Source organism: Chiroxiphia lanceolata, chromosome 6 (assembly GCF_009829145.1).
Source record: "Chiroxiphia lanceolata isolate bChiLan1 chromosome 6, bChiLan1.pri, whole genome shotgun sequence".
Classification (NCBI taxonomy): domain Eukaryota; kingdom Metazoa; phylum Chordata; class Aves; order Passeriformes; family Pipridae; genus Chiroxiphia; species Chiroxiphia lanceolata.
Window position 1 is genome coordinate 47,154,761 of NC_045642.1, and position 27,999 is coordinate 47,182,759.

General features: G+C 38.9%; 1 protein-coding gene across 2 annotated transcripts; it reads left to right on the top strand.

Annotated features, from left to right (window-relative positions):
* The first annotated feature begins 4,690 nt into the window (after positions 1-4,690).
* ZC3H14 (zinc finger CCCH-type containing 14) lies at positions 4,691-27,982 on the top strand. Of its 2 annotated transcripts, none has more exons than XM_032691470.1 (17): positions 4,691-4,804; positions 5,547-5,589; positions 8,587-8,701; positions 11,591-11,631; positions 11,944-12,139; positions 12,479-12,899; positions 14,371-14,531; positions 15,651-15,751; positions 17,874-18,029; positions 19,446-19,520; positions 19,965-20,121; positions 21,610-21,833; positions 23,849-23,969; positions 24,848-24,984; positions 26,001-26,095; positions 26,987-27,093; positions 27,705-27,982. In XM_032691470.1, exons 1-17 carry the CDS (start codon positions 4,769-4,771, stop codon positions 27,709-27,711), a joined length of 2,193 nt encoding a protein of 730 aa, XP_032547361.1. In that variant the 5' UTR covers positions 4,691-4,768; the 3' UTR covers positions 27,712-27,982. The 2 variants fall into 2 exon arrangements, with proteins under 2 accessions (XP_032547361.1, XP_032547362.1); XM_032691471.1 differs by lacking the exon at positions 4,691-4,804 and adding an exon at positions 5,209-5,311.
* Positions 27,983-27,999: the final 17 nt, after the last annotated feature.

A 27,999-nucleotide genomic window follows, 5' to 3' on the forward strand; every position in this document is an offset into this window, starting at 1 on the left:
AGGCAAATCTCTTACCAGAATTCTGTTGGTCTTATTTTCAAGTAGCTTGGATATATTTTTAAGGTTTAATCAGTTTGTGCCTTATCAAATGACCTATGCACATACATTTATATCTGCAGCTGAAAACAAAAGTCCTTGCAAAGTTTCAGCTGTTGGTAAGATACACAGCAAGAAAATGCATACTAGAGGCTGATCTTTCAGCCCTTGTCTGGACTTAAAACTCCCAAAGGTGTCAATAGAAATTACACCCTTGATAACAACTGTCTTAGCAAGCTTTAAATGCATATCAATTCAGGAATATTTACAGTGTTTAACTAATGCAAACACCGTACCAAGGGCTGCACTCCAGTCTCACAAGTATATGGAGACCTCTGTGTGTTTGTGTGCCTGTGAAATCTGCAATTGTTGCATGCCATTTGGAATATTATGGCTCTCCCCATTGTATGAGCCAGGCAAAAGTATATACAAACTTGAAATGGGTCAGGGATGAGGAAAAAGTAAAGTATGTGAATGCTGACTCATAACTGTAAAACTTAGAAAGTGTTTTGGTAAAGTGCACAAACATACTACTGTCTGAGCAGGTATAACCTGCAGGTCAACTATGCAAATAGCATGTTACTCAGGAGGACAATAATCTCAGCTGAAATATGTAGGTAATTTTGTACTATTATGAATTCTTCTGAGTTATTTCTCCAAGACACAATTGTCTTTCCTCAGATTAGAGAAATATCTCTTTTTTTGTTCTCCATACATCAGTCACAGTTATGATGAGCAGTCCATAAGCAAAATATAAAAAAGTAATTTGGGGGAATCTTATATTGAGTAAAATAAAATAGCTTTGAACTAATCAAAATGGATACCCTTTCCTAACGGTGTATGTTACAGAACTATGGTTACTTGCTGGAAAAAACTCTCTAATACAGCATATGACAAATTCAAGCCATGAAAATTCAGAGTTACGAAGGCAACCCCTCCTATTTCTAAACAATTCATACTGGAAACAAGGTCTCAATTCTCTTATCTGTCACATTTCCTATTCTAATTCTTCATCACACCCATTTCCTGCCTGAGTCCCTGCCTAGAAGTTGCATTTATTAGACTTCCCTTGTTTTCCATAGTTAGTTCTTGCTGCATTTTCTTTCTTTGCATTTATGTTAAAGACAACACCCCATCTTAAAAGAGACAGCTAGGATGTTGTCAATATGCTCCTCTACAGCCTGCATCTTCTTTTGAAGCTCCTCACATTTTTATACCTAAATAATTTTTTTCTTCTGATGCTTTTTTAATTTTGTAACCCCAGATTGTATCCCAACTCTGTATTTTTCTGCACCTTCTCCATTTTGCCCTATCTCATTTTTTTTTCCTCATCAGCTCTATGTTACTTGCTTTGCTCCAACTATCAATTCTAAAAAAAGGTGCAAAGAGATAAAGACATCCATAAACATGGGATGATTGATAAAGACACATCAATAAGATGTAGAGTGATTGCCGCAGGCCACAATACTGTGCTTCTGCTTCCTCCTTTAAGCCCTGGTCAACACTCATGACATGCATGGATGTTGAATACATCTTTTGCCATACTCTTTACTCTCTTGTTGAAATTTATGTGAGGAAATGACTAATATCCTATGTTGCAGCCCTTGGTCTATGAGTACAAGGGAAAGTTGCTGCCCCTTGGGTTGGATAAGACCTGCCCATAATGGAACAGGGATAAATCTATTTTGTTCTTATTGACATTGTCCCTTCTGGAGCAGATTTTTGTTGTGGTTTGTTTTTTTTTTTTTTTCTGATCTTGGTCCAAATATGTGATTGCAGTTGAGTGTATCAACCAACAGGGTAAAGGTTGATGCAAATATTCATCTTATTTCAGTTCTGCAAGCTCTATCCGGCATCAGGTCTTTGCATTGACTAAACGTAAACAGAAAGTTGGAAGTGAGACGAAGAGGAAGCAGAATCGGCCACCCTCCAGGCAGAAAAGTGGTATGCATGTATACACTCCTCAGCCTAGTGGAGAGTTACTATTCGTGATAAAAACACAGGCAGGATAATCCAGAAACTGTTAGTTAAAGGGGCTTTCCCACAATGCTGAAACAATGAAGTCATGTGGAAAAATACCTTGATTTACACCATGCAAAATAGTGACTTCATGAACTGCAGTCAGAATACCTCTGATTCTACATGTGATGCAAAGCTGTTCTCTGAACAAATTCACTTTATTCATCACTTCCATGTTTGGCTCTGTGTCTGAAGCCTCCTTGCTTTTTCATCAGTCATTTCTTATTTGTGAAAAACAAGAGATAGCTGGGACTTTATGCATCCTTATATTTTTTTTATGGTAATACAGAGAATGGAGTGCCAGAAAAATGAGTAAACAATAAACGTGCTTGAAGCCTGCAATTTCATGTGTGCAAGATTCATTTTTACTTACAAGGTGCTGTAAAGTGTTGAATGTGTTCTACTAAGTAACTAATTAAGGCTATAGAATTTTCCTATTAGAAGAAAACAGGCAGTTTTCCTACACAGAATGTAGTGTTGAACTTGAAGCAATAAGCTCCTTTTTTATTTTCAAAGGAAACTTTTTTTAAACACAGTATTTCTTTCTAAAGTAAATCCCTTAATAATGAAATAAACTCAGTTCCTATTTATGCACTGCAATAATTATTTTTCTTGCTCCAATAATACTTTCTTAAGAAAGTAATATGTGTCTCTTAAAGGTTAAAATGGTGTAATTAAACTAATCTGTTACTAGTTCCATCTCACTGTAACACCAATATGTTAGGCAAACAGCTCAGATCATTAGCAATAATTAGTCTAGGCTATCTCTGTATGATGTTTGGTTTATATCAGGAGCAGTGATGCAGAAAGAGATTAACACAGCTGTTAACTACAATGCCTGGAGTTTATTTTAACCAGTGGCATTACTTGTAAAAGATCCTTTATCTGTAGGCTGGGCTTTCGACAATGTTACTGCTCACTAGATCAGCTGAAGTGAAGCTGGGACAGTGGTGCAAAAGATAAATGGTTTGCCTCAAACATTACTTCTTTTTTGCTTACTACTATCCTTACCCTGTAGGCTTTTCTCCCTCTGCAACTGATCCCTTGTAGCAGTTGATATTTGTGTTGGGTTTTGTGGCCAGGTTTTGGTACTGGAGGAACTACAGGGGTAACTTGTGTGAGAAGTTATCAGAAGCTTCCCCTGTGTCTGACCGAGCAAATGCCAGATGGCTCCAAGATAGACCCACCACTGGCCAAGGCTGAGCCCATCACCCACAGTGGTAGCACCTCTGGGGTGACATGTTTAGAAGGGAAGAAAAGTTATTGGGCAGAAGCAAATTGCAGCCAGAGGAGTGAGAATATGTGAGAGGACAGCTCTGCAGACACAAAGGTCAGCGAAGAAGGAGGGGGAGAAGGTTCTCCGGATCCTGGAGCAGAGATTCTCCTGCAGCCCAGGGTGAAGACTATGGTGAGGCAGCCGTGCCCCTGCAGTCCATGGAGGTCTATAGTGGAGCAGAGATCCATCTGCAGCCTACACTGGAGCACATGGATGCCGGGAGGCTGTGAAACTGTGGGAAGCCCATGGCAAAGCAAGCTCCTGGCAGGACCTGTGGTCCCATGGAGAGAGGAGGCCACGCTGGAGGAGTTTTCTGCCAGGACTTGTAACCCCATGAGGGTCCCATGCTGAAGCAGCCTGTTCCTGAAGAACTGCATCCCATGAAAGGGATCCATGCTGGGACATGTTGTGAACTGCAGCCTGGGGGAACAATCTGTGGAAAGCTGTTTCTCCTGGGAGCAGGGGAAGTATTCTTACCCCTAAGGAGGAAAGAGTGTCCAAGACAACAGGTGACGAACTGACCGTAACGCCCATTCCTGTTCCTCTGTATTGCTGGGGGAAGGAAGTAGAGAACTGGGAGTAAGGTTAAGCCCTGGAAGAAGGAAGGAGTGTGAAGAAGGTGTTTTAAGATTTGATTTTGTTTCCTGTTATCCAACCCTGGTTTGATTGTTAATAAATTAAACTAATTTCTCCAGTCTATTTTGTCCACGACAGTAATTGTTGAGTGATCTCTCCTGTCCTTGACCAACGAGCCTTTTGTTATATTTTCTCTCTCTTGCCAAGCCAACAAAGGGGGGTGATACAGCAGCTTTGATGGGCACCTGGCAACCTTTTTCTTAGGAAAAAAAAAAGGCATGTTGTTTTAAGGCTTATCAGTCTACTGTGGGATCACAAAATTAAAATTCAGTGCTAAAATCCTTTTATTATATAGCTGTAGTGTGGCATTAACAGTTACTTGGATACCGTGTGTATTGCTATACCGTAATTTATTTGTTTTTTAGCAAATAACTATTGAAATCTTCAATTTGTGTAGTCCTTAAGAGAGAGCATTAACATTAAAATAACCTTGTAGCTGGTGTTAAGGCATTCGCTTCCCCTAAGCCACGTGACAGGACTTTATAAAAACCTGGAACGAAGGAAAAGAGGCAACTTTAAAAAAGCCGAGTGTGTCCCTCGGGTAATGACGAGCAGATCCTCTGGCACGCAGCTGTTTGGAAGCACAGCAGCGAGACAGACGCCTTTATTCCCGTTACTCCAGGCCGGGTCTCGCACGTCCCGCAGTCCCGGGGCGGTGCCGCCTCCGCCCGCCAGGGGGCGCCGCCGGCGGAGGCCGTGCGGTGCTCGAGCGGCGCTCGGAACCCGCGCGGGGGGCGGCGGGAGCGGAGCCGGGGGAGCGGGAGCGGGAGCGGGAGCGGGCCGGGGGCGCTCGGAGCCACCATGGAGATCGGCACCGAGATCAGCCGCAAGATCCGGGTGAGGCAGAGGCAGCCGGGCCACTCCCTCCGCCCGCGGCAGCAGCCCGGCCCCGCTTGTGGGGCAGGCCCGGGCGGGGGCTGAGGCGCCGGGCTCCCCTCAGAGCTCCCGGCGCCGAGCGGCCCTGGGGGCTCTCGGGGAGGGGTGGGAGCAGGACAGTCCTTTTTCTGGGAAGCAGAGTCGGGTCCGCCCGTACCCCAGCGGGCAGCTGCCGGGTGCCGTCTGTGCCCCGGAGCTGCAGAGCCCGCCCGGCCCAGGCCCGGCGCTGCCCGGCAGAGGCACAGCCCGGCCGGGTGCGAGCCCCGGCACCGGCGGGGCCTGGCAGCTGCTCCCGCTCGGCAGTCGCAGTTTGGAAAGCCCGTCAGGTTTCCGTTTCCTTGCTGAGCCGGGAGTGACTTTTTGTCAAACCATCCGGGATCCGTTTTCTTTGCACCTTACGAGTCCGGATGGTCTCTGCTTGAAAAAGGATAGCAGGGATTTAGAGGTTGTCTGGAAGCACCAGAACTGGTGTGTAGGAAATATGTTAGAGAGTGTGAGATTCTTGGCAGTTCCGATTATTCTGCTGTCAGTCTCTCACAGTTATAACGTCTCTACCATGAGCAGGGGAGAATAGGAAAAGTTAACATGTTAAACCAATGTGTTCAAACACTTAATAAGAAAAACTTTGTTAAGCCTCCCACCTCATTGCAGTTAGAAATATTTTGTTGATCCATCCCTTAAATGCTATTTCATTATTTTTTAGGGTGCTATAAAAGGAAAATTGCAGGAGCTTGGGGCTTATGTTGGTAAGTTTTGTCATGTGTTTAGCAATCTTCTCCAGGCCATTGTAGTTACATAGCAAAAAATCAGATAGTTAATGGAAACTTATTATTACTTGTGTTACTGCATACAGAAACCTTAAGCATGAGAAGAGTTATCTGAAGTGCTGGAATAGTATGAAACCAAAAGACAAACAAAAATGTACAGTCTAAGCATAAGAGAAGCAGTACATGGATATCAATATGTGAAGAACTAAAAGGAAATTAACTGAGAAGTCAGTCCAACAATCTCCCCTTTAAAGGAGAAATGGTGGCAAGGGATTTGAAAGAAAAACAAAGTATGATGTGGATGAATGTTGTGAATATTTAAGAAAATGTCTTTGAAGCACTAGGTGAAACATTATATAAAGCAAGGCTCTTGCAAATATAGCAGCAGTTAGCTTTGACCACTCTGAGATAGAGTCACTCTTTCTTAGATGCCTTTTTAACAGCCTCTTGAATGTGGGGTGAAATATTTGTCAAAATTAGGAGAGGGGACAAAGACAGACTGTTTTAGGAAATGAAAAGGCCTCGTCATGTGGGACAAATCTTCAAAATGTAAAACTTGACTGTTAAGGGGACGACAGAGCTATGTTGAACTAATGTGGATGAAATACATGTATCTGGGTCTTAGAGACAGGGGGACATTTTATTTTGGCTCGTGAGGAGAGAGATGAGCAGTGTGAATGTCTGTGGTTTTCTTGTGCGTTTGTTTTTTCTGAATCCAGGATTAGATGGATATTGCACTTCAAAAAGTTGGTAACAACACAGTGTTTTGTAGGAAACAGAATACCGTAGTCCTGCAACTGCCTTGTTGTTGTCTCTGATACTTCTTGGCTTTCAGGTGAAGGAAAGAAATTGAGAGCATAGTTTAGAGATCCTGTGAGTTGCAGGGCCAAGTTCAGAGTTTGTAGTTTGATCCTAAATTCATCTTCCCTCCTGTTTCAAGGGAGGCACTGTATTTATGGAAAAATGTAGTGACTCTATAGAAGGAAGTTACCTGCAAGCTGACATTCAGGGCTCAGTTGGTGCTAAGGAACTGTGTTTAGAATTTTTTCATTGTTTCAAAGCTTCTCATTTTCAGAAACTCATTTTTGGTGGTTGTTTTTTTTTCTTTTTTTTACCATCATTCTGGGTTTCAGTTTCTCAGTCCTGGATTCTTTGTCTGTTTTTCCTGCGTCTCTGAAAAAAGATCTTTCTTATCTGTAATAGTAAGATGCTCTTAGAATACTAGCAATCTTAGATTTCAGCTGTGACTGATTATTCTTTCTTTGTTTTCCTTCTGTTTCCTGTATTCAGAGGACGGGTTTCCTGTATTCCCAGGGTCAACATTCAGTGTCTGCAGTTTCTTCTCAGTCAGCTTATGGACTTCTTTAAATAACTTTATATTCTTTATTGCCATGTCTGACTTGCCTTTTCCTCTTTTTTTGTTTTTAAACCACTGTTTCCAAATTTATGTAATTTTTCACTTTTTTTTTTTTCTTGACTAGAGTATTTTGGACAGCTTTTCAAGTAATGTTTTTCAAAAGCTCTCCATTTCTTCTTTTAGTTAACTGGTAAAAATTGGTTCTCCCTCATTCTAGCCTCTGCACAAGAACCATGCTTTTGTTTCTTTCTGTAACTGCTAGTTCTTTTCTTTTGAAAAGTCTTCTACAACAAGACATGTTGAAACTTTATCATATGTTGAACCACCTGAAGAACTTATCAAGTTTAAAATTAGCTTAGCCAATAAATAAAATTCGTTCTGAGTTCCTAGGTCTGAGTATTAATCCATCTTGGGGAACTTGTAGTTTGCATTTAGAAAAACACCAAACCCAAAGCAGCAGCAACAACAAAAACAAGCCCCCCCAAAAAAGACCAAAAAGAAGATATGGTTTAAGCTAGGAATGTGTTCTCTTGGGACAAGTAGCAGAAGTGGCATGCAGGTGCAATGTATGAATGTTATTTCTATAGTCTAGGGTAAACATAAATTATTTACGTAGACATAGAAGAAAGGCAGTTCTTTCATTTGGGTTTTGATTTCTATTTTTCATTTTTTAGATGTTTTTAGTCTTGCGTACTGACTTAAATTGATGAAATGAACTGTATTGGTGTCTTAGTTCAAATTCACAATTTGAAGTGTATTTCCCAACTGTCTTCACTCACTATTGTTATGTTCGTGTCAAGGATGTGGTATTGGAGAGCATGAGGTGTTTGATAAACTAAATTGATGTCCGTGCTCAGGAAGCACACCTAATGCCTTTGAGCAGCAATTGCACCTAACAGGCCTCAAACAGAGACCAGAGCTAGGCCAAAGGAAAAAGCCAAATAGCAAACTCCCCAAACCCTTCATGTGTTAATGTTGGATTCTAAACACTCTCCCATCCATTGTGTTGGGTAGGTATACCCTGAATGAGCAGTCCAGCAAGGGAATGGATTTCTCACTGTGTATAAAATTGCATATGTTAGGGGACTGGAGATTCACCCTCAAGGTTGCTGGGATTTGGGTGTGTTCTGTTTTTGTAGGTAGAGAATCTGTTAATACCATTTTGATTTGTTTAATGCACGTATCAGAAATGGATATTTTTTTGGTTGGGTTTTGTAACTAAAGGAAATTTGACAAGGGTAATGTGCTATATTTGGTGACGTTTGAAGTGATGAAAATTGTGGATGTTTTTAGTATTCAAGTAAAAGGATATAGACAGCAGAGTGACTCTTTTTTATCTTGTCCTTTTTTCTATTCTGTTTACTCACTTTTTAAATACTTTTATCTTCAACTTATCATGCACTTGTGAAGTTCATGATCATTCCTCATTTGTAGATGAAACTTGTATTCACCCTCAGAGGAAATGGAAGTCTTGTTAATTTGCTTACCTAATCCTCTACCTACAGAGTGTTTTCTTTGTAGTAAAACTGGAAAAAAAATCTGGTCACATGTTTAAAAGTGTTTGCTATCTCTTCTGTGATTTGTTATACTTCAAACCAACATATTTCTCTATCTATTAGATGAAGAGCTTCCTGATTATATTATGGTTATGGTGGCCAATAAGAAGAGTCAAGAGCAGATGACAGAAGACCTTTCCCTTTTCCTTGGGAACAACACTGTCAGGTTTACTGTCTGGTATGTTTGCAAGCTACTTGTTGCACTTCTTCAGTAGTCAGGAATGCTTTCTAGAAGTGAAACCTGACCACTAAAAAAGTTACTTATCTTCTCATGATGTACTTTGCATTAATCAAAATTTACACTTTGCAGGTTTAATAAGTAGTCTTACTCCATCAGCAGTTAGGCTATTGAGGTGATAATGAAATGGCAAGGAACTGGAGGACTTTCATTTTTTGTTTGCTTATAATCCAGTCAGATTTGTGAATTAAGTGCTCAGGTAAGCAAGGGCTGTATGTTGACTTGAAAAAATTTATTCCTGCAAAGCCCACTCTCAAAGCATGGGAGTGTTATTCACTGTAGTTGGATGTAAAAGACAAACTTGTTTGCTTTTATGTTAATAGTGCAGTGGGAATTACTATATCAGGACAGATGAGCTTTGGATCTAATTCTGTGTACTGTCTTTGACAAGGCTTAGCACCAAATGCTTAGGTATTCCCACCTCTCAGGCTATTTGTTTATTACCACCACCCAACTCTACAAACAAAAAGTAGAACCGCAGAATTACTGTGAGCAGGAGAAGTTAGCAACAGTTCAACTTACTCTCAACTCCTTACAGTGTAGGTTAATTTATTCTTTGTTGCATGACAACATTAGCCATTATATTCCTCATGGGTTTTCTAATACTGGATTTGGTTTACAGTATAAACCTGTCATGAACTCCCATGTTTCAGAGGATCCAAACAGACATTTGACTCTAGAGATTTTTGTTGCTTTCAGAGTTGTGTATTTTTTCAAGTTAATCATTTGAGTCTTCTACCTAATACAGCTTTAAGAAACTTTATTTTCTTTTGTGTAGGTGAGAGAAATACTACTTTTTTTTCCCTGCTTTTTCAGTTTATTCCCTTTGAAATTTTCATACTGGTAGGTTGCAATCACTTTCAGTATTTCTTCAATGTGATTAGTTCCTATGAGCTTTTGTTATAAAACAGCAGAGGGAAACATTTTACAAGTTGAGTGTTATGAAACCATAAAAGTAACAAAAAATGAAAATTAGTGTCAGCTATTACAATTCACTGTATTAACTATCTAAACTGATGGATTTCCATGTGATAGTGTTATTTGAGTGGATATAATCTGAGCTTACTTACACAGTTTTCAATTTTTTCCTGACATTTGTCAAAAATATAATTGAGAAGTACAATTAAGCGTGCACCCCTTTTAAAAAAGTACATTTATGTTCTTTGCTTCCTTTTGTGGCCTGCCTAGGCAAAGCTTTTGGGTTTCACTGTATTAAGAAGTCATGAAGTTGTCTTTCTTTTAGCAGTTTTGGGAATCAGACAAATCAGTGAAGTTTACAAGTGGATGAGGGTAACTCCAGTACTGGGGTTTTGACTGAGTCCTGATATACAGTAAAAAATAACAGAATAATGTATAGAAGAAAACACTTTTATGGCTTTGTAAATGAAGCTAAAACTTTATTGAAAAAATAACAAATATGTAGAGAAAGCAAATTTCAGCAGAGAAATCAAGATTATTTTATATATGTGTATTTAAAAGTGCATATTGACTATGTAGATATTATACCACCAGCTGGTTTTGACTCCTGCTTAAATTCCAAACGTAATTACTGTTTTAATCCTAATTCAGTATCCACATAATATATATAAATACAAATTCAGTGTCAGAGTGCTCTGTCCAGTACCAAAGTAGGTAATGGTTAAAAGAAGAATGGAAAAGAAGACAAGATGAAACCTATGCAATAAACTGTGAGGGAACTGGTGACAAAGTATTAAATAGCATTGTGGTTGGGAGCTTCATATGCCTTTATTTTTCCTAAGGGCAATCCAGAATGTTTGCTTTCTTAAACAGTGGCTAAATACAGTACACAGCAAGGTCTGCCTTCCTTGGTTTGTCGCTGTAGTTGGTAATTTGGGGTCATCTGGCAAAAGTCTCACAGCAGTTGTATGACAGACCTGGCAATCCTATTGGTTGGCCACAACTTCTTACTCTGAACCAAGAGTCGGCTCACAGTTGTCCTGAGGTCAGTGTGAAAGCTGATACGCGTCACCAGAGGTCAGCTGATGAGTGTTCTAGTGAAAACTCACAAGGAGGATGAGTGTAAGCCTTCATTATATTCACATGTTGTCTTACTTCTCCCAGTTTTCAATATGTTTTTGTTCTTTAGCTGCTTTCTAATACTCAGTCTAAATTATGGACGTGCCCATGATCAGGTTTGAACTCCAATTAAGATACACATTTAAGTGTTGGGAATTTTTTTCTTTCTTCTTGCTGTAATGTTTTGATTTTTAAGCAGGCTTATTATTTTATAGCTTTCTGATTTTTTTTATTACTTCAGCTTGGTGCCTTTTTCACAGGCAAAGGGCAAATTTGACACCTCAATGAAATGCTTAGAGAATGTTGTTGGTATATACAAAGCATGCTGGAAGAATCCTGAGAATGTTAAGTGGTATGAGTTGTATATTGTTTGGATTTATACTTACAACTACATTTAACTCTGCTGTGTAAATAAAGTTTTGTATACAAAGTAAAATTTTAGGCCATGCTTTAGGCTTCTAACTTAAGTTTTTTGCATCACTCCTTTTGACACTTAAGTCCATTGATTTTAGTGAAAAGTGGAAAGTACTGGCTTTGATTATGTAAACCAACCAAATGCCAAGAGTAGATGATGTGATGAACACTCTACTTGCATGTCTAAGACACACTGGAGGCAAGATACTTAAGTCCTCTCTTTTAAGGTTGATGCAAAGTGTAGTCTTAGATAAATGAGGTGCTTGTTATGGGGGGGGGAAGGCAGTTGTTTTCTGAAAGATGATTATTCTGAATGTAAATTAAAATTCTGTATTTCTCCTTTTTCTCTTTTGCTTCCTTCCCTGTCCTCTCTTTCAGGCTCCATGGTGTTTTGGATAAGCTGCGATCTGTGACTACTGGTAAGTATAGTTTTATCTTTTCTATGTAGTGTTGCGTGTTTAATGAGTTTCAAAAAGATCTTGGCTCTTTTGTTAATTTTTGATTTATATGGTCTTTTGGGTCCAGACTTTTTAGAAAATTGCTTTATATTTTGAGGTAAAGAATTTCTTCATGAGTCCAGAATTTATTTCTCTGTGTTTCTTGCTGATGTTTTCAACTTGTTATATTTTCAGGTCTGTGCAATGCCTTGTTTGCAGTTTCTTAGCTACATTTATTGCAAAATCTGTATTGCTGTATTTTAATATAAAAATGAAAGGTACCTGTCTCCACAGAACCAACTAGTGTAAAATCTTCAGAATCCAGTATCTTTGAAAGCAACCTGCCTTCCAGCAAAAGCACTTCCTGTGTGAGTGATGACAGGAGGCGTGAGAATATCTTGCCACCTCTTGCAGTTTCCAGCACTCGGACTGAAAGAAATGATTCAAGAGTTACAACGAGCTCTCAGGAGCAGAGAAATGCTTCTTCACGGTAAGGCTGCTGATTACTTACTAACACTCAGACATCAGTAGTTGTGTGAATGTAGTAGCCATTTTGAAGAGTACAGACACTTGGAAAGATCAAAGCAGTTTTGAAGAGTAAAGCATCGCTGCAATTTGTTGGATGAAAAACATTAAATCAGAATTCAGTTCTTTAAGCAACAGATGGGCTTAAATTAATTAACCAAACTAAAAATATTGATTATTGTGTTAGATTTATATAAACAATTATACCTTAATGATTCTTCCCTGCTGGCTTTAATTAAAAGACGGTTCTCGTTTTCCAGGACTTGACTTGCAGATAATAGTTGGCAATTTCTTATTTTATCAGGCAGTCTTGTGAAGATGGCTCTGCATCCCACTTAACATCTACAGTCAAGCCTTTGAGGGAATTGTCACCTTCTGAAGCTGTAATTGACATTAAACCTGAACCAGATGACCTGATTGACGAAGACCTAAACTTCGTGCAGGAGAATCCTTTGTCAAGGAAGAAGCCTCTTGTAACTGTAACTTATGGTTCTTCTCGTCCCTCCGCGGAGATCTACCGACCACCAGCCATCAGGAGTGCAGATGGCAATGCACACATGCCCAGACTGTCACAACAAGGCAACTTGCAGGGGAGCAGGCAGTTGGACACACAAAGCTGCAGGTCTTTGGAAACAGGCCAGCTGTGCAATCCTGAAGCATTTGGAAGCTTAGCAGAAGGGCACAGACCCACCTCCAAACTCATTGCAGATAAAGTAGGCGGTGAGGTTAGTATGATCTAAACTATAACAATTTTATTCCTACCAGGAACCTAACTTACTATATACACTTCCAGGAAAATCTTCACCTCCAAGAAATCAAAAGACTTCTGCCACTGGTACCAGTAGGTTTGAGATTTCATCCTTTGGGTCCACTGATAAAACCAGATTTCATAGTTTGACATCATCACCTGATAGCTTGCTGCATCTCAGAGTTAATTACCATGTACATCTGCATGTCATACTTAGTGGGACTAATGGGTTAGCACGTTGTTAAGTTGCATGTGATGAATCAGAAATAATAATTCTGATATTTAGATCATTGAAACAGCATGATCTTCTCTCAGTGCTATGTATACCCCCAGCTTTACACAATTCTGAAAATCAGGATTTTTGGGATACTATTTATTAACCTCTAAACCCCAGAGAGGTTGGGTTTTAGGGTTATTATACTATTTAGAACCATGTCAGTTAAGAATTCTTTGGGATGGATGTTGCACAAGGATAAACTAAAAAATGATTGCTGCCCTACATGCTTTGGAGGCCAGGCTAAGCCTGGCAGGGTGATAGTCCTAGCTGATAGTTTTAAGACTATCCATGTGATTAAAGTAAGAGCCTCTTTTGAGGAGAATGAAAATTTTTATGGGTGCTACTGTTGTAATGAAGCACGGATTTTACATACCTTGTATTGCAAGTGCCTCTGTGTTTATTGCTGCTTGTACAGTTCTGTGTCTTTGCTCTATCTTACTTATTTATGTATAAAGGACAATGAATTTTATTTGGAAATCTAGAATGCTCTACAAAGATAGAGGGTTAGAGACCGTCTTTGTTTCTAAGAATGGGGAGGTGAAAATGAGAAAATAGTGGTTTGTTTAAATGACAGTCACATCTCTCCTTGGAAATGTTAGAAAAAGGTCTTGTGATGTTTTTCTTCTATTACTATTCTACGGATAATGTCCAGGACAGACAGAATAAGGACCTTGCAGTGCGGAAGCTGGACCATCCTGACTGTGTATAGCGCTTAGCATCCTTTGGAATATGTCAGCTTGCTAGAAATGAATCCTTACACTTCTCTGAAATTAGACTTGATACAGAGGAGAAAGTAATTTATACTGATTTCACTTCTCTCAGACTTTCAACAGGTTCATCTTGAAGGGTAGTATGAATTTCTTTGGAAAACCCTGATTTTCTGTAGGTGTTGGATAATTTGTCTGTACTTAAAAGATTTTTTTCTTCTCTTTTTCCTAAATGTTATTTACAGTTACATTTTAAATGAGATGTTTGTGTAAATGTGTCTGATTTTCATATTATCCAGTGCAGTTACTTGTATTTGCAGACAGCACCTAGTCCTAGGCTCGTGCAATTGGGATGGAAGGTCTCCATCTCCTGGCTGTGGGTAGAATTGCAATGTTTTCTTTGCTGGTTTATTGATGCATGGTTTATGCTGAATGAACTGTTTTGGCTGCTCTGTTTGTTGTAGGAAGAAAGCTCCAGGAAGAGACGGTTGCCTGTTGTAAGCTCAGTAGTGAAAGTGAAAAAGTTCTGTAATGAAGGGGAAGATGAGGAGGAAGAGGAAGAATATGGATTGCGAACAGGAAGCATTTCCAGCAGTGTGTCTGTGCCTGCAAAGCCAGAAAGAAGGTATTTCAGATCTCAGTGGTTTTGTGAGGTTTCAAGAATGAATTTAATGAACAAAACTTAGAAAGTGGAAGTGGGGGAAACCTGTTTGCACTTTCGAAAATTGACAGACACAGTTCAGTAAGCCATTTTAATATTTTTTGTACTGTCTCACAACTCTGTGGGTAAGATGCTTGTTTCTACCACACTTTCACCTCTGATTTTCTAACCTGTTTTTTTCATTGCACATAAGCTGCAATGGAGTGTGAATTTTTACATTATTTTGTAAAGTTTACTGGCAAAAGAACATTAATTAACGTTGGCATGTTTCAGACTAGGTATTTATTGTGGTAAAATAATTTTTCAGAAGTTTTGCTTGCTTTGATTTTGTTTCAGGAGTAGTTTTCAAACTGGTTATCTCTTGTTCTTTAAGGTGATTATGACTTTTCAAATAGACTTGAGAGATTTTTCCTTTTTTTTTGCTCCCTAATTCTGTCTCAGTGTCATCTGTCAGTCCAAGTACATCAATTGTTTGTATCTGATTTTCAACAATAGAGAAAGAACACTTAAACTAGAGAAGAGATGGTGCTACTGACCTACAGTGCTAGCCTGTGTAAGGTTTGTTTTAAGCTAATACACTGTATTGAATTGAGCTTCAGTGCCACAGCACATTTATCTGATTTAAGCTTCCTCATTGTTGATGTTAAAGACAAGCAGAAAGCCTTTTATTACAGCTAATATATTTTTGATAGAGTCAGTTTTCAGCTGGATCTTACTTCTCTGGATGTAATTATTGGTGCCATCACAAACATAGCAACAGATGTGCGATGGGCAGAGGTGGGAGGAAATGAATGGCAGAGTGTGTACCTTTCAGATGCAGCATGATTTTACAGCAGCTTAAGCTGTGACATGAAATCACACATCTGGACTTCCATTCTTGAGAGCATTTTGTGGAAACCCATCCACTCAGAGAATAGATTAACAAACTGAAAACAGATTTGGATAAAATATTTTTTAATTATCGTTTCTATCAGTATTATGCCTGTGCTAACCTGTTGAAATACCTGTCTTTAACATTTCGTTAAAACAGATTTCGTTACTGTACAATTTATGTGCAATTAATTATTTTTTTATTTCCTTTAGACCTTCATTGCCACCTTCAAAACAGGCCAATAAGAATTTAATACTGAAAGCAATCTCTGAAGCGCAGGAATCAGTTACAAAAACAACCAATTATTCCACTGGTAATTACCTTTTTTTTTTTTTGTGCTAAGCTATAATATTTCCAGGCTCTGCTGTATAAATCCAAGCTAAAGATTGTGCTTAGAGATGACAGAGTGCTAAATAGCACATCAGTGATACGTGTGAGGGGTTTACCATGTCCTGTGAACATTACATTGATCTTCAGTGATGAATTATGAAAGCATAAACAAGGGAGGAAAGAGTTATTTAAAATGTATTAATCAAGACAGTGACTCTGTAAAGTGAATAGTTACAAAATGGAAGTGCCAGAGTAGTTGCCAAGAGGAAAGTCATGAGAATTAGGTAGGTGGTTTGAGCTATTTACTTTATCTTTTGTCACTTTCTGCACTCTCCTCCTTTCTTCTGAGATGGGAGGATGAAAAAGCCAAGTAGCAAAAAAATGAAAGTGTATTGGATATATGTGATAAAAGTGCAAACTAATGAGGAACATGTGACTGATGTTTATCAGGGTATATTGTCCTTTAACAGCAAGGCAGCAATTATAGTTCAGTGATTTTAGGCATTGAGTTGCAGTTGACACAGCAACTGAGCAGTTGTCTGTGTGTAGGCATTCAGTCTCCTGGCTGAATGGCAAATCTTCTGCTGAAGAAGGGCAAATCCAGCTGTTGTCTCGTGTGCTTTCATTTCTTTGGGTGTTAATACACCTAGCATTGCCAGCAGGAAGCATTGCATCTTGCCAGGGAAGGAGCATTCACTAACTACCTAAACCATGACTTTTATACTACCTGAAGCAAGACTGAAAGCTTTCCACAATCTCTTGCCTGCTCTTTTTCAGATTCTGCCAACTAACTGTAAGAAATGGTGTTTTGAGGTGATGCAGGAAGCTCTTTCCTGTGTACACAGCAATACAGCAGCAAATGAGACATAGCCAGAAGATTTTAAATTAATTAAAACTATTGATTTTTTTAATAGTGGTGATCTTGTAGTTTGACTTGCCAACGTGAGAATATTTTAGTGGAGAGACCAAAAAGCACCAATTTGTCATTTAATACTGAGGTGATTTGTGAATTTTATCTGAAGTATCATGCAGGTTCTTCCACTTCAGAGGTAATATTTCACCTATTTTTCTAAGTGTTTTGAATGGAATATGGAAGTTAGCTAGTTTAAAACACATAGTTAAAACAAAACAGTAAGTTCATAAAGAATGAATCTAGTACTGAGCAGTACCTTTTAGTTATTTCTGTCAGAAATTGAGCTGATCTGATATTCAGCCAAGGGAAGAGTATGCTTAGCTTCTCACAACCAGTAAAGAAGTCAACCTGTCACCCTTCTACCCTCGAATTCCATGCTACAACTACCTGAAAGGAGGCTTAGATCTACCTGAAAGGAGGTTGTAGTGAGGTAGGGGTCAATCTCTTTTCCCAAGTAACAAGTGATAGGACAAGGGGAAATGGCCTAAAGTTGTGCCAGGGAAGGTTTAGATTGGATATTAGGAAAATTACTTTCACGAAAAGAGTTGCAAAGCACTGGAAATGACTGCCTGGGGAAGTGGTGGAGTCACCACCCCTGGAGGTATTTAACAGAGGTCCCACTTAGGGACATGGTTCAGTGGTGCACTTGGCAGTGGCAGACTAGGTTTATGGTTGTACTTGGTGATCTTAAGGGTCTTTTCCAACCTAAATGATTCTATGATTCTGCTGTCTTTAAGTTTTATGTTCTATTTGCAAACACCTTAGCATAGAGTAGCTGGCATCATGTGAAGAGGCACATTGATAATCCATGATTGTTTGTATGAAAAGTAGGATGAAAAGTGATTTCAAAACTATTAAAAAATACCACATTAATTATATGTAGAAGTGAATGAACAAGTACTTTGCTGATGTCACTTTAATCCTTCTCATGTTGTTTTTTCTTAGAAGTAGGTAGGTGTTCTGAGATGCTACTCACAGGGGGCTCTGTGCACATGCACCAATGTGTTTGCACACTAAGGATTTTAGAGGTAGCTGAAGATGCTTTTTATGGATACAGATGCTTGGGATTTCCCATATGTGTGTGTGCACGTGTGTAGGAATTTATTAGTTATTTTAGCACCATATATAAAAACAGTACTGTTGTGTGATTGGATAGTATGTAAATGATTTGCCATTGTTTTTTTATTTAAAGTTCCACAGAAACAGACTGTTCCAGTTGCACCAAGAACTCGAATTAGCCCAGAAGAATCTCAGTTAGAAGTAATTCATGTGCAAAACAGATTGCCTGTTCTGAGTTCTCAGCTTCAAGTAGAAGAGCCAAAGGAGCAGACAGTTGAAGGAATTCAAGGTCATCTGATAATATTCTTTAAAAATTTATACCAGGGAATGTCATTTTACAAAGGCTAAGCAGAGAAAAGAAATGCTTTTAATTTTTAAGTCCACACCAAAAGTTGCACGCAGAACTGCCCTGAAAACCAAGCAGCTTTCTAAAGCATGGCTGTCAGATAGATACATATCTATATCTCTCTATATATACACACACAAACACACAGAAGCATAACCATTTATATTGGGATAACTTCTCTTTTCCCCAACCTTTGCGTATTTTCCTTAGTATCTTTTAGAAATAATTCTGTCACAAAGCTTACGGGAGAGTTAAGATACTCTACAGTATTTGGAACAATTTTACAGCATATGAAGTATTGAAAGATTCTTTCCAACACATGGTTTCCACACAAATAGTTCTAATGTTTTATTTTTTAGTTTAAATATAGGAGTACTGTATTTGCTCTTACGGGACAGCTCATACCAGGCTAACTGTGTCAGCTTTGTTTTTTACTTCTGTTTTGATGCTCCAGAAGAAAAATGGTATAACATTTAAAGGCAGTCTTAGTGTCTTTTCAGCATGATTTTGTTACAAAGAAAGGAAGGGATGTTTGTCTGTTAGTCACAAGGAATCATAGATTAAGGCAGTGGAAAAATAATGTAGAACATAGTTTATACTTTCTGTGTGCTTAGATATTTAGATTGTGGAGTAAAATTTGGGTCAAGTAAGATTTTTATTATATTATCTCATGTCATTCTTAAGGAATGGTAAACATTACTTAAAAAAATGTATTTTTTCAGTCTCTTATTTCTCATATAGACATATTTGGAATCTTTCTGCCAATGTAAAATAGTTGAAATTGCATCTCTAAAGTATGTAAGAACATGCTTTATTAGCCTTTGAATTAATGTACACGCTGAATATTTTCACCCTTTTGCCAGTGAAATGGAAATGACAACTTGCTTAGGAAATCTACAGAAAGCAAAAGGAATTTCTTCAAACCACAGCTCAAATGTAGAACAGTGCTGCTCTGATTTGTTTCACCTCTTTTAAGACCACAGAGTGGTCTCTTGTTGTTAGTTGCTCTCCCATGTGTGTTCTCTGAATGGTCAACTCCTCTACAAATGAGGAGAAAGAACTTGACCTTCATAAGTTGCCATGCCCACAGACCTAGTTTGTACTGAACAGTGACTGTGGTAAAGAGTAGCATCTTTCAGTACTTAGATTTTGCCATGTTACTGTTTCTGAAACAATGAGAAAGGAGTTCATCATAATGAGAATGGCTTGCTTTTTTTTTTTGTTATAAGTGTGGAGGTTTTTGTTGTTGAAGTTTTGAGGGTTTTTAAATCAAAAGAATTAGAGTGTGCCTCAGTTCTCTAAAATATAGTTTCATGTTGACATGCAGTAAAATATGCTTCTTATTGCTGGTTTTTTTAGGACTTGAACAAAAGGAGCTCTCTTCTCGGCTTCAGATTGAACCCATGATTGAAGATACCTTGCAAGTGACTCAAGGTTAAGTCTTGTGATCCTTTATTTTCAAATTTAATACTGTTGGCCAGCGAATGTTAAGATATAATTTCCTTTTCATTTAATTATACTGATTTCTAGCATTTTTTAGTTTCTACATCTCTAAGGAGTGAAAGCGTTATATCAGTAGGTGTTCAAAGCATGAGAGATTTGGGGGGGGTGGACCCCCTTCAATGCTGTTTCAGCACAACTGTTCTTTAATAGAATTTCCTAGGCTGGCCTAATATGACCCATGGCTTTTGTTGATCCTCCTCTATGGAATTAGCAAGGAAGTGAAAATATTTTCTGGAAGCTACTATGAAGAAATGTAAAAAACCCCCAAAATTAGTTTATTGGCTGTGTAAATTCGTATTAAAAATATGCTATAAGGTAAGAGTAAAACTACAACCTTACTTTTTTCTCTTCTATGTAATTTTTCTCCCAATTCAGATTACTGTGATGCAGAATCTATGGTCCATGCAGATACTAGGTCATTTATCCTGAAGAAGCCCAAGTTATCTGAGGAAATAGCGACACAGAACCAGCAATTGGGAAAGAAGGGCACAGAGGCAGTACGAGCTCACTCAGGACGTCTAATACAGACACGGTAAAAAGTTACTTCATTTGGGACTGTTAATAGTCAAAGTGCTTGTTCATGGTTTAGATGGAGTCATTTGCTGTACTTGTGCTTTGCCAGTCCAGTCAGGAGCCATGAAATCATGGAAAATGGACTGACATTGAATAGCAGAGATAAAAAAGCAGGGGCAAAAAACCTCCCAGAAGTCGTTCTAAATTGAATATAATCCCAAGGTCAACTGTAGTTTGAGCATGTCCTTGGTTTTCAAGAAAGAAGAGGAAGGAACTGAAAAGTCCTGCTCTTTTGTCATAGCTGTTCTGATTTCTGAAATCTTAGTCAAGTAATTATTTTGCTTAAATTGTCTTTAGTTTGACCCAGAGATTACATATCTTAAGGAAACATCTTTTAACACAGTATTGAGTTTGGTGAATCCTGGATGATGATTTAAAGCTCCTTACTGGTGAGTTTAACCAAGAGAAGTTTAAAGTTCACGTCAGCTTCAAACAAAGTTCCTGATTAAAAACAGTCTTACCTGTTAAGAGTTAAAATCACTCAGAACAACCCATGTACTTCATCAAAGAAGGCTGCTGTGTTTGAGAAACTGTTGCTGTTTCCTTTCCATGAGTGGCTTTAAACAGTATGTGTTAGTTAAAAACAAAAACAACAGTGAGCCGGCAAACCCAAAAAACCTGATAATGTCACAGTTGAAAACTTGGTGCTAGAGGAGAGTGGTAAATTTTTGCATATGAATAGGTCAGTTTCTAACTGCTTGAATTTCAGAGTTCTAGCTAATGATGTTTTTAATGTGTTGGTTTTCTCTCTTCTTAAGGACATTCTACACTGTAGTTGCTTTTAGCCTCATTTCATAGAGAAGCAAAGTTTATCCCATCACTGTTTGTCAAAGATGAGAACTCCACAGTTCTCCAAATAGTTAGAATCACGTGTTTTTGAAGAAATCCCTCAGGTGAAATGGATGGCATAGTGAAAGGCTGGAGAAAATGTATGTGTCCCCTGTTTTTATACTCCCTCCTATCTACACTGACTGCTGTCAGATCCAGGACAGTAGGCTAGGCTCACCTTTCAGTCAGATTGAGTGTCAAAGTTCACAGTGTCACTATTTCATTCTCTCCTCCTAGTTCTAAAAACTTTTACACCCACCGTTTCCTAATGTACTGTTCAATAATTTTGAGGAGATACCTGTTTTCTGTGTTAAAGGGTTTGTGATTCCAAGAATGGTACTTACACTTACTCTCACTTTTCTTTTGTCTCAAAACTGTAAATTCCACAAGATTAATCTCCTTTATTTAACTGTGCTTGTAAATGAGCTTTTGGATCTATCTGTTGAGCAGAATGCAACAAGCTGAAGTGTACCTGTATCAGTAGTATTAAAATAAGGTCTGTTACTGCTTGACTCCCCATAGGTAAGTTTGTACTACTGTTAGTTACTAGTACAGCTCACATTCACTCAAACCTCTGGAGTCAGAAAATCTAAATTTACTACGTTTTTTTGTTTGATAGAGACCAGCTTGCACAACCAGAGAAGCCTGCTAGTCCCAAGTTCATTGTGACACTGGATGGTGTGCCCAGTCCACCAGGATACCTTTCTGATCAGGAAGAGGAAGATATGTGTCTAATGGAAGGATTAAAGCCAGTTACCCAAGACATATGTGCTGGCAAAGGATTAAAAGGCCTTCGAGCACAGCAAACACAAACTGTAACCAGGCAGTTGGAGGACTCTGATGGTAATTATCTTTACTGACAGGATCTGACACTGATGTGGTGGTTTGATCATGGCTACAACTCTTTGATACATCATTCTTAAGAAACCAAAGCAATGGTGTTTATTCTTCAAATTAGAACATTCTTTATGCAAATGAAATGTGGTGGTTCAGTGGGACCATCTCCTTAGAAGCCTTTATCTTGGTACATGAGAGCAATACAACACGTAGGTTGTACATATACCCACATCTCAGTATTGGTAGCATTTGGCTTATTTCTTTTGCAAATAGAGTTGGTCTTCATTGCCAGACATCTGCACTTCTGGCTGACTCATGGTTTGTCTCCATGCTGATGGACAGGAGATGTTACAGTGAACATTTTGACATGTCTTGAACTTTCAGGAATATGTCAGATGGTATTAAGGTTTTTCTCCAGATTTGTGACATCAAAAGGAGCCTGTTAAGTGGAAGGTGTTGGTAGAGTCCAGTGGCTATAATCTTTAAAATAATCTTTAAAAGTAGAACTTACAGTGCATGACTTTACTTGGAGGCTTCTATATTCTCTTTATGCATTTCTTTTGAATAACATGGGAAATTGCTTGCTGAACCATACCTCTGAATTGTTTGGAATGCTGACATGGTGATGAAAATCACAGAGGCTACTGTTTTGTCATAGGCCTGTTGAATACTTGCCTAAAAGCCATGCTTGGATTCATGTTTTTTACTTGGCTTTCTTATGAAAATGAAGATCTTTATTTTCCAGAGTAGCAATGTGTCCAAATTTTCTGAACTAAATAAAGAATAGTATTTGATATTGTACTGAGAACCCTTAAATTTCATGGATCCAGCTGTAAATGTGTAATGCAATTGCAGCAAAAGATCTTTTAAGTCCATGTGCCTTCAGTCCCCCTGGCTGCAGAAGTACTACATGTATCAGGCAGTCTTAAAGAAGAAAGGAATGCTGTATATCCATTGGCCCATTTTTACTAGTACAAGGAAATGGACATTAGAGTATTTCCTTGCAGATCCATGCTTTTACACGTGTACTCTCTTTTGTACTCCTGACTGAAGCTGTTTGGTAGAGGAGACTGTTGCTGATACAGTCCTATCTCTGTTAAGGATTCCTATGTAAGTAGCACGGATGTGACTGAAGTTCACCTGGAACCAGATCCACGTGGAAGTGATCTGTACAACCCAGCGTGGTTGTACAGCAGGATGGCATTGCTTGGCAAGGAGAAGGCATAAATGAGGCTGAGGATAGAATGAAGCTGGAGCAATTTCTATCAATAAAAAGATTGGATAGAGAAGTCTAGCAGTCCTGGAAAGCTTTGAAAAGCCAAAGATTAAGGCAGATTTGGGAAAATAAGACAAAAGCAACATTCTACACACAATTGCCTGAATTTGCAGAATGAGGTTTTACAAGTAGTGTTAAACAGGAGAAAGTCAAAATCTCAGGTTCCAGTAAGAGTAGTGCAGGTAAGAAATGTTTCAGCTTGGAATTTCTTAAAATACTTTTTGGATTGGAGTCTGGGTGTAACTGAAGTTTCTGAACAAATCACATGAAAGTGGTTCTATTTTCACAATGTGCCCCCATACTAATAAATCTGATTTGTGTAAAAATTGATTTTTAACTTTTATCTCTTGAAATAATTTTCTGAAGCAAAATTATCTTGGAGAAGGGAAGCATGAACTCATGGCTCAGCAGAACAGTCATAACTCAGGTTCAGTTGAAGAGTCTTTGTCTTGTCTGAGTCAATTTGGATTTGTGAAGAATATTTATTTTGCTTGTAAACAGTGTAAATTTGATCTTTTATCACCAAAAGGCAGCTGTCAGTCCAATATTATGACTCTTTTCACTTTAAGGTTTTAGAAATTTTCTTCAGATAATATGATTGTACATAAACTTTTACTGTCATGACTTTTTTGATTAAGAGAGAGAACAGGAAGTACCATGAATTTCGGTTATTGCTTACACCAAATTGCATATAGAATCATAAAGGTCCCAGCTTGTTTCCTTTTTTTTTTCCTTGCTATCCTAGTGGACATGGAAGAGTTAAATATGCTGCAAAAACAGGAGAAGGTGCTCGAGCGCTGCAAGTACTGGCCTGCCTGTAAAAATGGAGATGAATGTGTGTACCATCACCCCACACTACCTTGCAAGTGAGTAGTACAAAGGTCATCCACTTGACATGCTATTTTGATTTTTATTCTGGTGCTGCAAATTTCTGTTCTGTGTTAGTAAATATTCCAAGGCAGTGCAAGTCTTGTCGGGGTGGGACCAGAACTCGATTGTCACACTGTAATTGCTTCTGATTTCCACCCATCTCCCACGTGCCAGAACACAGGGATGGCAGCTGTGCTCCTGCAGAAGAAAGCTTTAGTTTAGTGTAGAGGCTGCTTCAAGATGCAGGAATTAGTGTTGTAAAATAACAGGCTCTGTCAGCTGTCACAGTGCTTTTGAACGTTGAGGTACCATTACATAGTAATGCTGTGATTGGTTTCTTTAAATTTGAAAGCAAAGGTGAACTCATGAATGTGCCCTGTGCCTTTGACTTCCCTTTCACAAGCAGCAACAGTCTACAAAAACAGTGTCTCTTTTGGGATAACTGTTACCTGGTTGGGTAATTTCATTTATGCAGACATTTGAATTTTCTTTTGAAATCTGGTGTAACTAAATTCAAAATAACACTTTCAGGGAATGAACCGTATTACTCAGGAAATTTTGCCACCCTCCCTGGGAAGTCTGATTTCACAGTGCTGCTCTTAGCTTGTAACAAGTACCTTGGGACCAAACTCTAATGAGACTGAGGTAGTTCAGTTGTTTATTGCATATAAAGAGTGTCCACAGGGAAACAGTTCAGATCTGTTTTTGTACAGCTCATACACGACACCCGCATGCCCTGCTTTGGGAGGACTAACATGTGCCCGAGCCCTGTTGTAGTTCTGCCTTTCTCTGGTGTTCTGGCTTTCATGTGCAACAGATGTTTGGGGGTTTTGCTCCAAATACGAGCTTTTGACTCAATTTCTTTTCTCTCCAGAGTTTTTCCTAACTGCAAATTTGCTGATAAATGTTTGTTCATCCATCCAAACTGTAAATACGATGCAAAGTGCACTAAGCCAGACTGTCCTTACACTCACGCCAGTCGACGAACCCCCCATCCATGTCCTAAACCAGGTGAGCATGTCTTGTTTTCTGAGCTTTAAATGAAAATGCTGAAGGCAAAACAGTATTTTTGGTAACAGAAACTGACATTGGTGAAAAAATAATTTTTTACTTGATTTGACTAAATTTTCTTTCACCTCTTAGTGCTAGATGAAGAATAATAATCCATTGTTACTGCAAAACTTGTTTTCAGAAAAATCCCTCAACACCCTTATGGAAGAGTCCTTATGAAGTCTGTGCAAGGCCAAAGTGGTGACTTGCACAAGTTGTCCATTTCTCTGAAGGGATTAGCCAGCACTGCAGTTTTATTCAAATTTGTTTCTTAAATTGGACACATGTTGTGCCACAGGCTTGTGACAAGCTGAAAACAGAGGCTTCTGTCTTTGGACATTTTTTTCTTTAATGCCAGTGTAGGAGTTAAGTTGGTGTAATAATGAGGTGACTTTCAGGGGTGAGGTTACCCGGTGAAGGCAATAGCTGTGTTTGGATTATGGGTTGGTATTGCTGAGCCTTTGAACAGTGCCAAGGTGCAGGGCCTTTACCACATGATCTTTTGGAAATAATTTAGCCCACAGTCACAGTACAATGCAGTTTTGTTACTTTGCCAAGTACAATGTGCTTGTCTTCTGTATCATTTCCAGCAGCTCCTCTGTATTCCTGGGAAGTGCAGTGCCTGTGCTTTTCAGTCCAGTCAACTGAACCTCTAACAGGCTTGCTGCTGTCTAAATTTAACATCTGAGATTCTCTACCTACCAGAATTTGTTGGAAGTTTTGCCTTGACCATGGTACCTTCTGTCCTGAAATGGGGGAAGAACCAAGTTAAATGATTACTTGATAGTTTGCTCCAGGGTGAGATCCACTCCCTGCACTGTGATACACCGTCCGTATTTCTTGCAGAAGTTTGGTGTATTATAGAACATAATTTCTCGCAGAAATATTGATATATTTAAGGTTGTGTGGAGCTGTCTTAAAAAGGCAATTTATTCTGATCCAGGCTCACTTCCTGTTCTTTTTGTTTCTCCTATTAGCACCCCTGCCTGCACTGCCCATATCCTCCAGTAGTCCACTGTGCAAGTTTTTTCCTGCTTGTAAGAAAATGGAATGTCCATTTTACCACCCAAAAGTAAGATTTATGTCCTCTCTCTTCCTTTTCTTTCTAGGAAAAGACTTGAAATGTGCTACTTTGGGACAAGAAATGTCATTAGGATTTCACACTTTTTGCTTTTACTTTTGACATTTTAACTTTAGCTCAGAAGCAGAATATGCAAAAACAGTGACTTAAAGAATTTGGAAAATTATATTTTTAAATAACCTTTCTAACAGATGCTGCTGGGGAGCTTTGAACAGGCCATAGCTCTTGTGAAAATATGCCCAGCCAGGATGCTGGAGGCTGGGGAGGGGGACGTCCTGTAGCCTCTGTGGAAGGACAGTCAAGACTTTTGACTCTTCCTTCAGGTGTGCTGCAGTATACAACAACTTTAAAGATTGCCCAGTACCCTGAAGTCTGTCAGTGTAGTTGATACAGTACAAGAGTCTATTACTCTGGTACTTTTATAGAATTGTGTCCCTGCATTTTCTTACACTTGGAAGTTTAGTGCTTTTTCAAGCCCTAGCAATGCTGACGTGCCTGGGGTCCCCAGGACTCTGTGCCCAGTTATTATCAGCCAGATCCTCTGGCTTTTCCTGCTCCTCACATAATGCTATGTCATGCTCCCAGCTTGAACACACAGGTCAATTCAAACTGAACTCTGTAAACCCTTGAAAGCAGAGGAACCTCCACCTGTCAGTGCAGTGGCAGTTTTGGAGCATCCAGTAAATAACTGATACTTTTTAGAACAGATTTTCTTGTCCTTGGGTTGAGCTGATTGCTCTGGTGGATGTAGCTGTGGGTTCAGGTATTGGTCAGATGTGTCACACAGCAATACAAACTCACCTGTAGCCAGGGTAGCTCAGCTGGCTCAGGAGTTCAGGCAGCCAGCCTCGAGTAGCCCCTTCTGAAATGTTTTCTTTTTAGCATTGTAGGTTTAATACCCAGTGTACAAGACCAGACTGCACTTTCTACCATCCCACTGTTGCTGTACCTCCACGCCATGCCTTGAAATGGACTCGAACTCAAACCAGGTGAGAGACACTTTAAACCTAACACGAAAAAATAAAAAGTATATTTTGATGTCTCTAATGTAGTTTTACTTACAGAAGTAATGTGTGTGTGATGAACTGTATGAAGAATAGGCATCTTTCTTTATAAGACATCTCTGTACTGTTTGGTTTTAGTAATACAAACATTAACTAATGTGTTGCAATCCTGATCAACAAGTGGCCTGCAGCTAAGATAGGGCAGAGTCACTGGAATCCTGACCTGGACATGGTTTGTTTCCTGAGTTATATTTGAATAAAGCTGAAAATCCAACATCAGCTCCTCATTTACCATTGTTTTATCTTGTGTCCAAGCTGTCTTTTCCACACTAAGTTCAGCTGTTTCTTTGAGTGTTTCTGGCAGAGCTGCTGCTTCCTGTCATCTGTCCATGATTTCATAAATTAGTAGCAAACTTCCCAAAGCTGCAGCTATGGGCCTGTCTTAAAGATCTTCAAGTCACATGAGCTTTCACTCCAACTACGCATCTGCAAAGGTTTTAACCACTACAGGAGTAGGGCACAGATCAGTTCTCAAATCATCTTTACAGGGTGGGAGAATTGTTACTTATGGGAATTGTTTTTGTCTTCTCCCTCAGTGAATGAATATGATACAACCTGGGACTGACCTTTGCCTCCTCTGGACAGTAATGGAAAGGAAGATTAACCACCAGGGTACAGGATGCTAGAAAAGATTAATGCATTTTGGACTTTGAATATACATTGTTTTCATAAAACAAGGTTGATTGCATACTTGAAATGTCTCTAATTTTCCAAGTTTGTAAGTTTGAGCAATTTTACATTTTTTTTACTGTAACAAGAAAACATCTGTGTAAGAAAAGTTTTACTTTAAATTCCATTAAAAACCTTCAAAGCACATTTTGTGTTCTGTTT

What these genes read in the sequence shown, in the direction of transcription:
- ZC3H14 (XM_032691470.1), top strand. Translation starts at nt 4,769, where the DNA reads ATGGAGATCGGCACCGAGATCAGCCGCAAGATCCGG. An exon ending in GGAGCTTGGGGCTTATGTTG is followed by an intron (nt 5,590 to 8,586) that starts GTAAGTTTTGTC and finishes TCTATCTATTAG; the next exon opens with ATGAAGAGCTTCCTGATTAT. An exon ending in GTCCATTTTACCACCCAAAA is followed by an intron (nt 26,096 to 26,986) that starts GTAAGATTTATG and finishes TTTTCTTTTTAG; the next exon opens with CATTGTAGGTTTAATACCCA.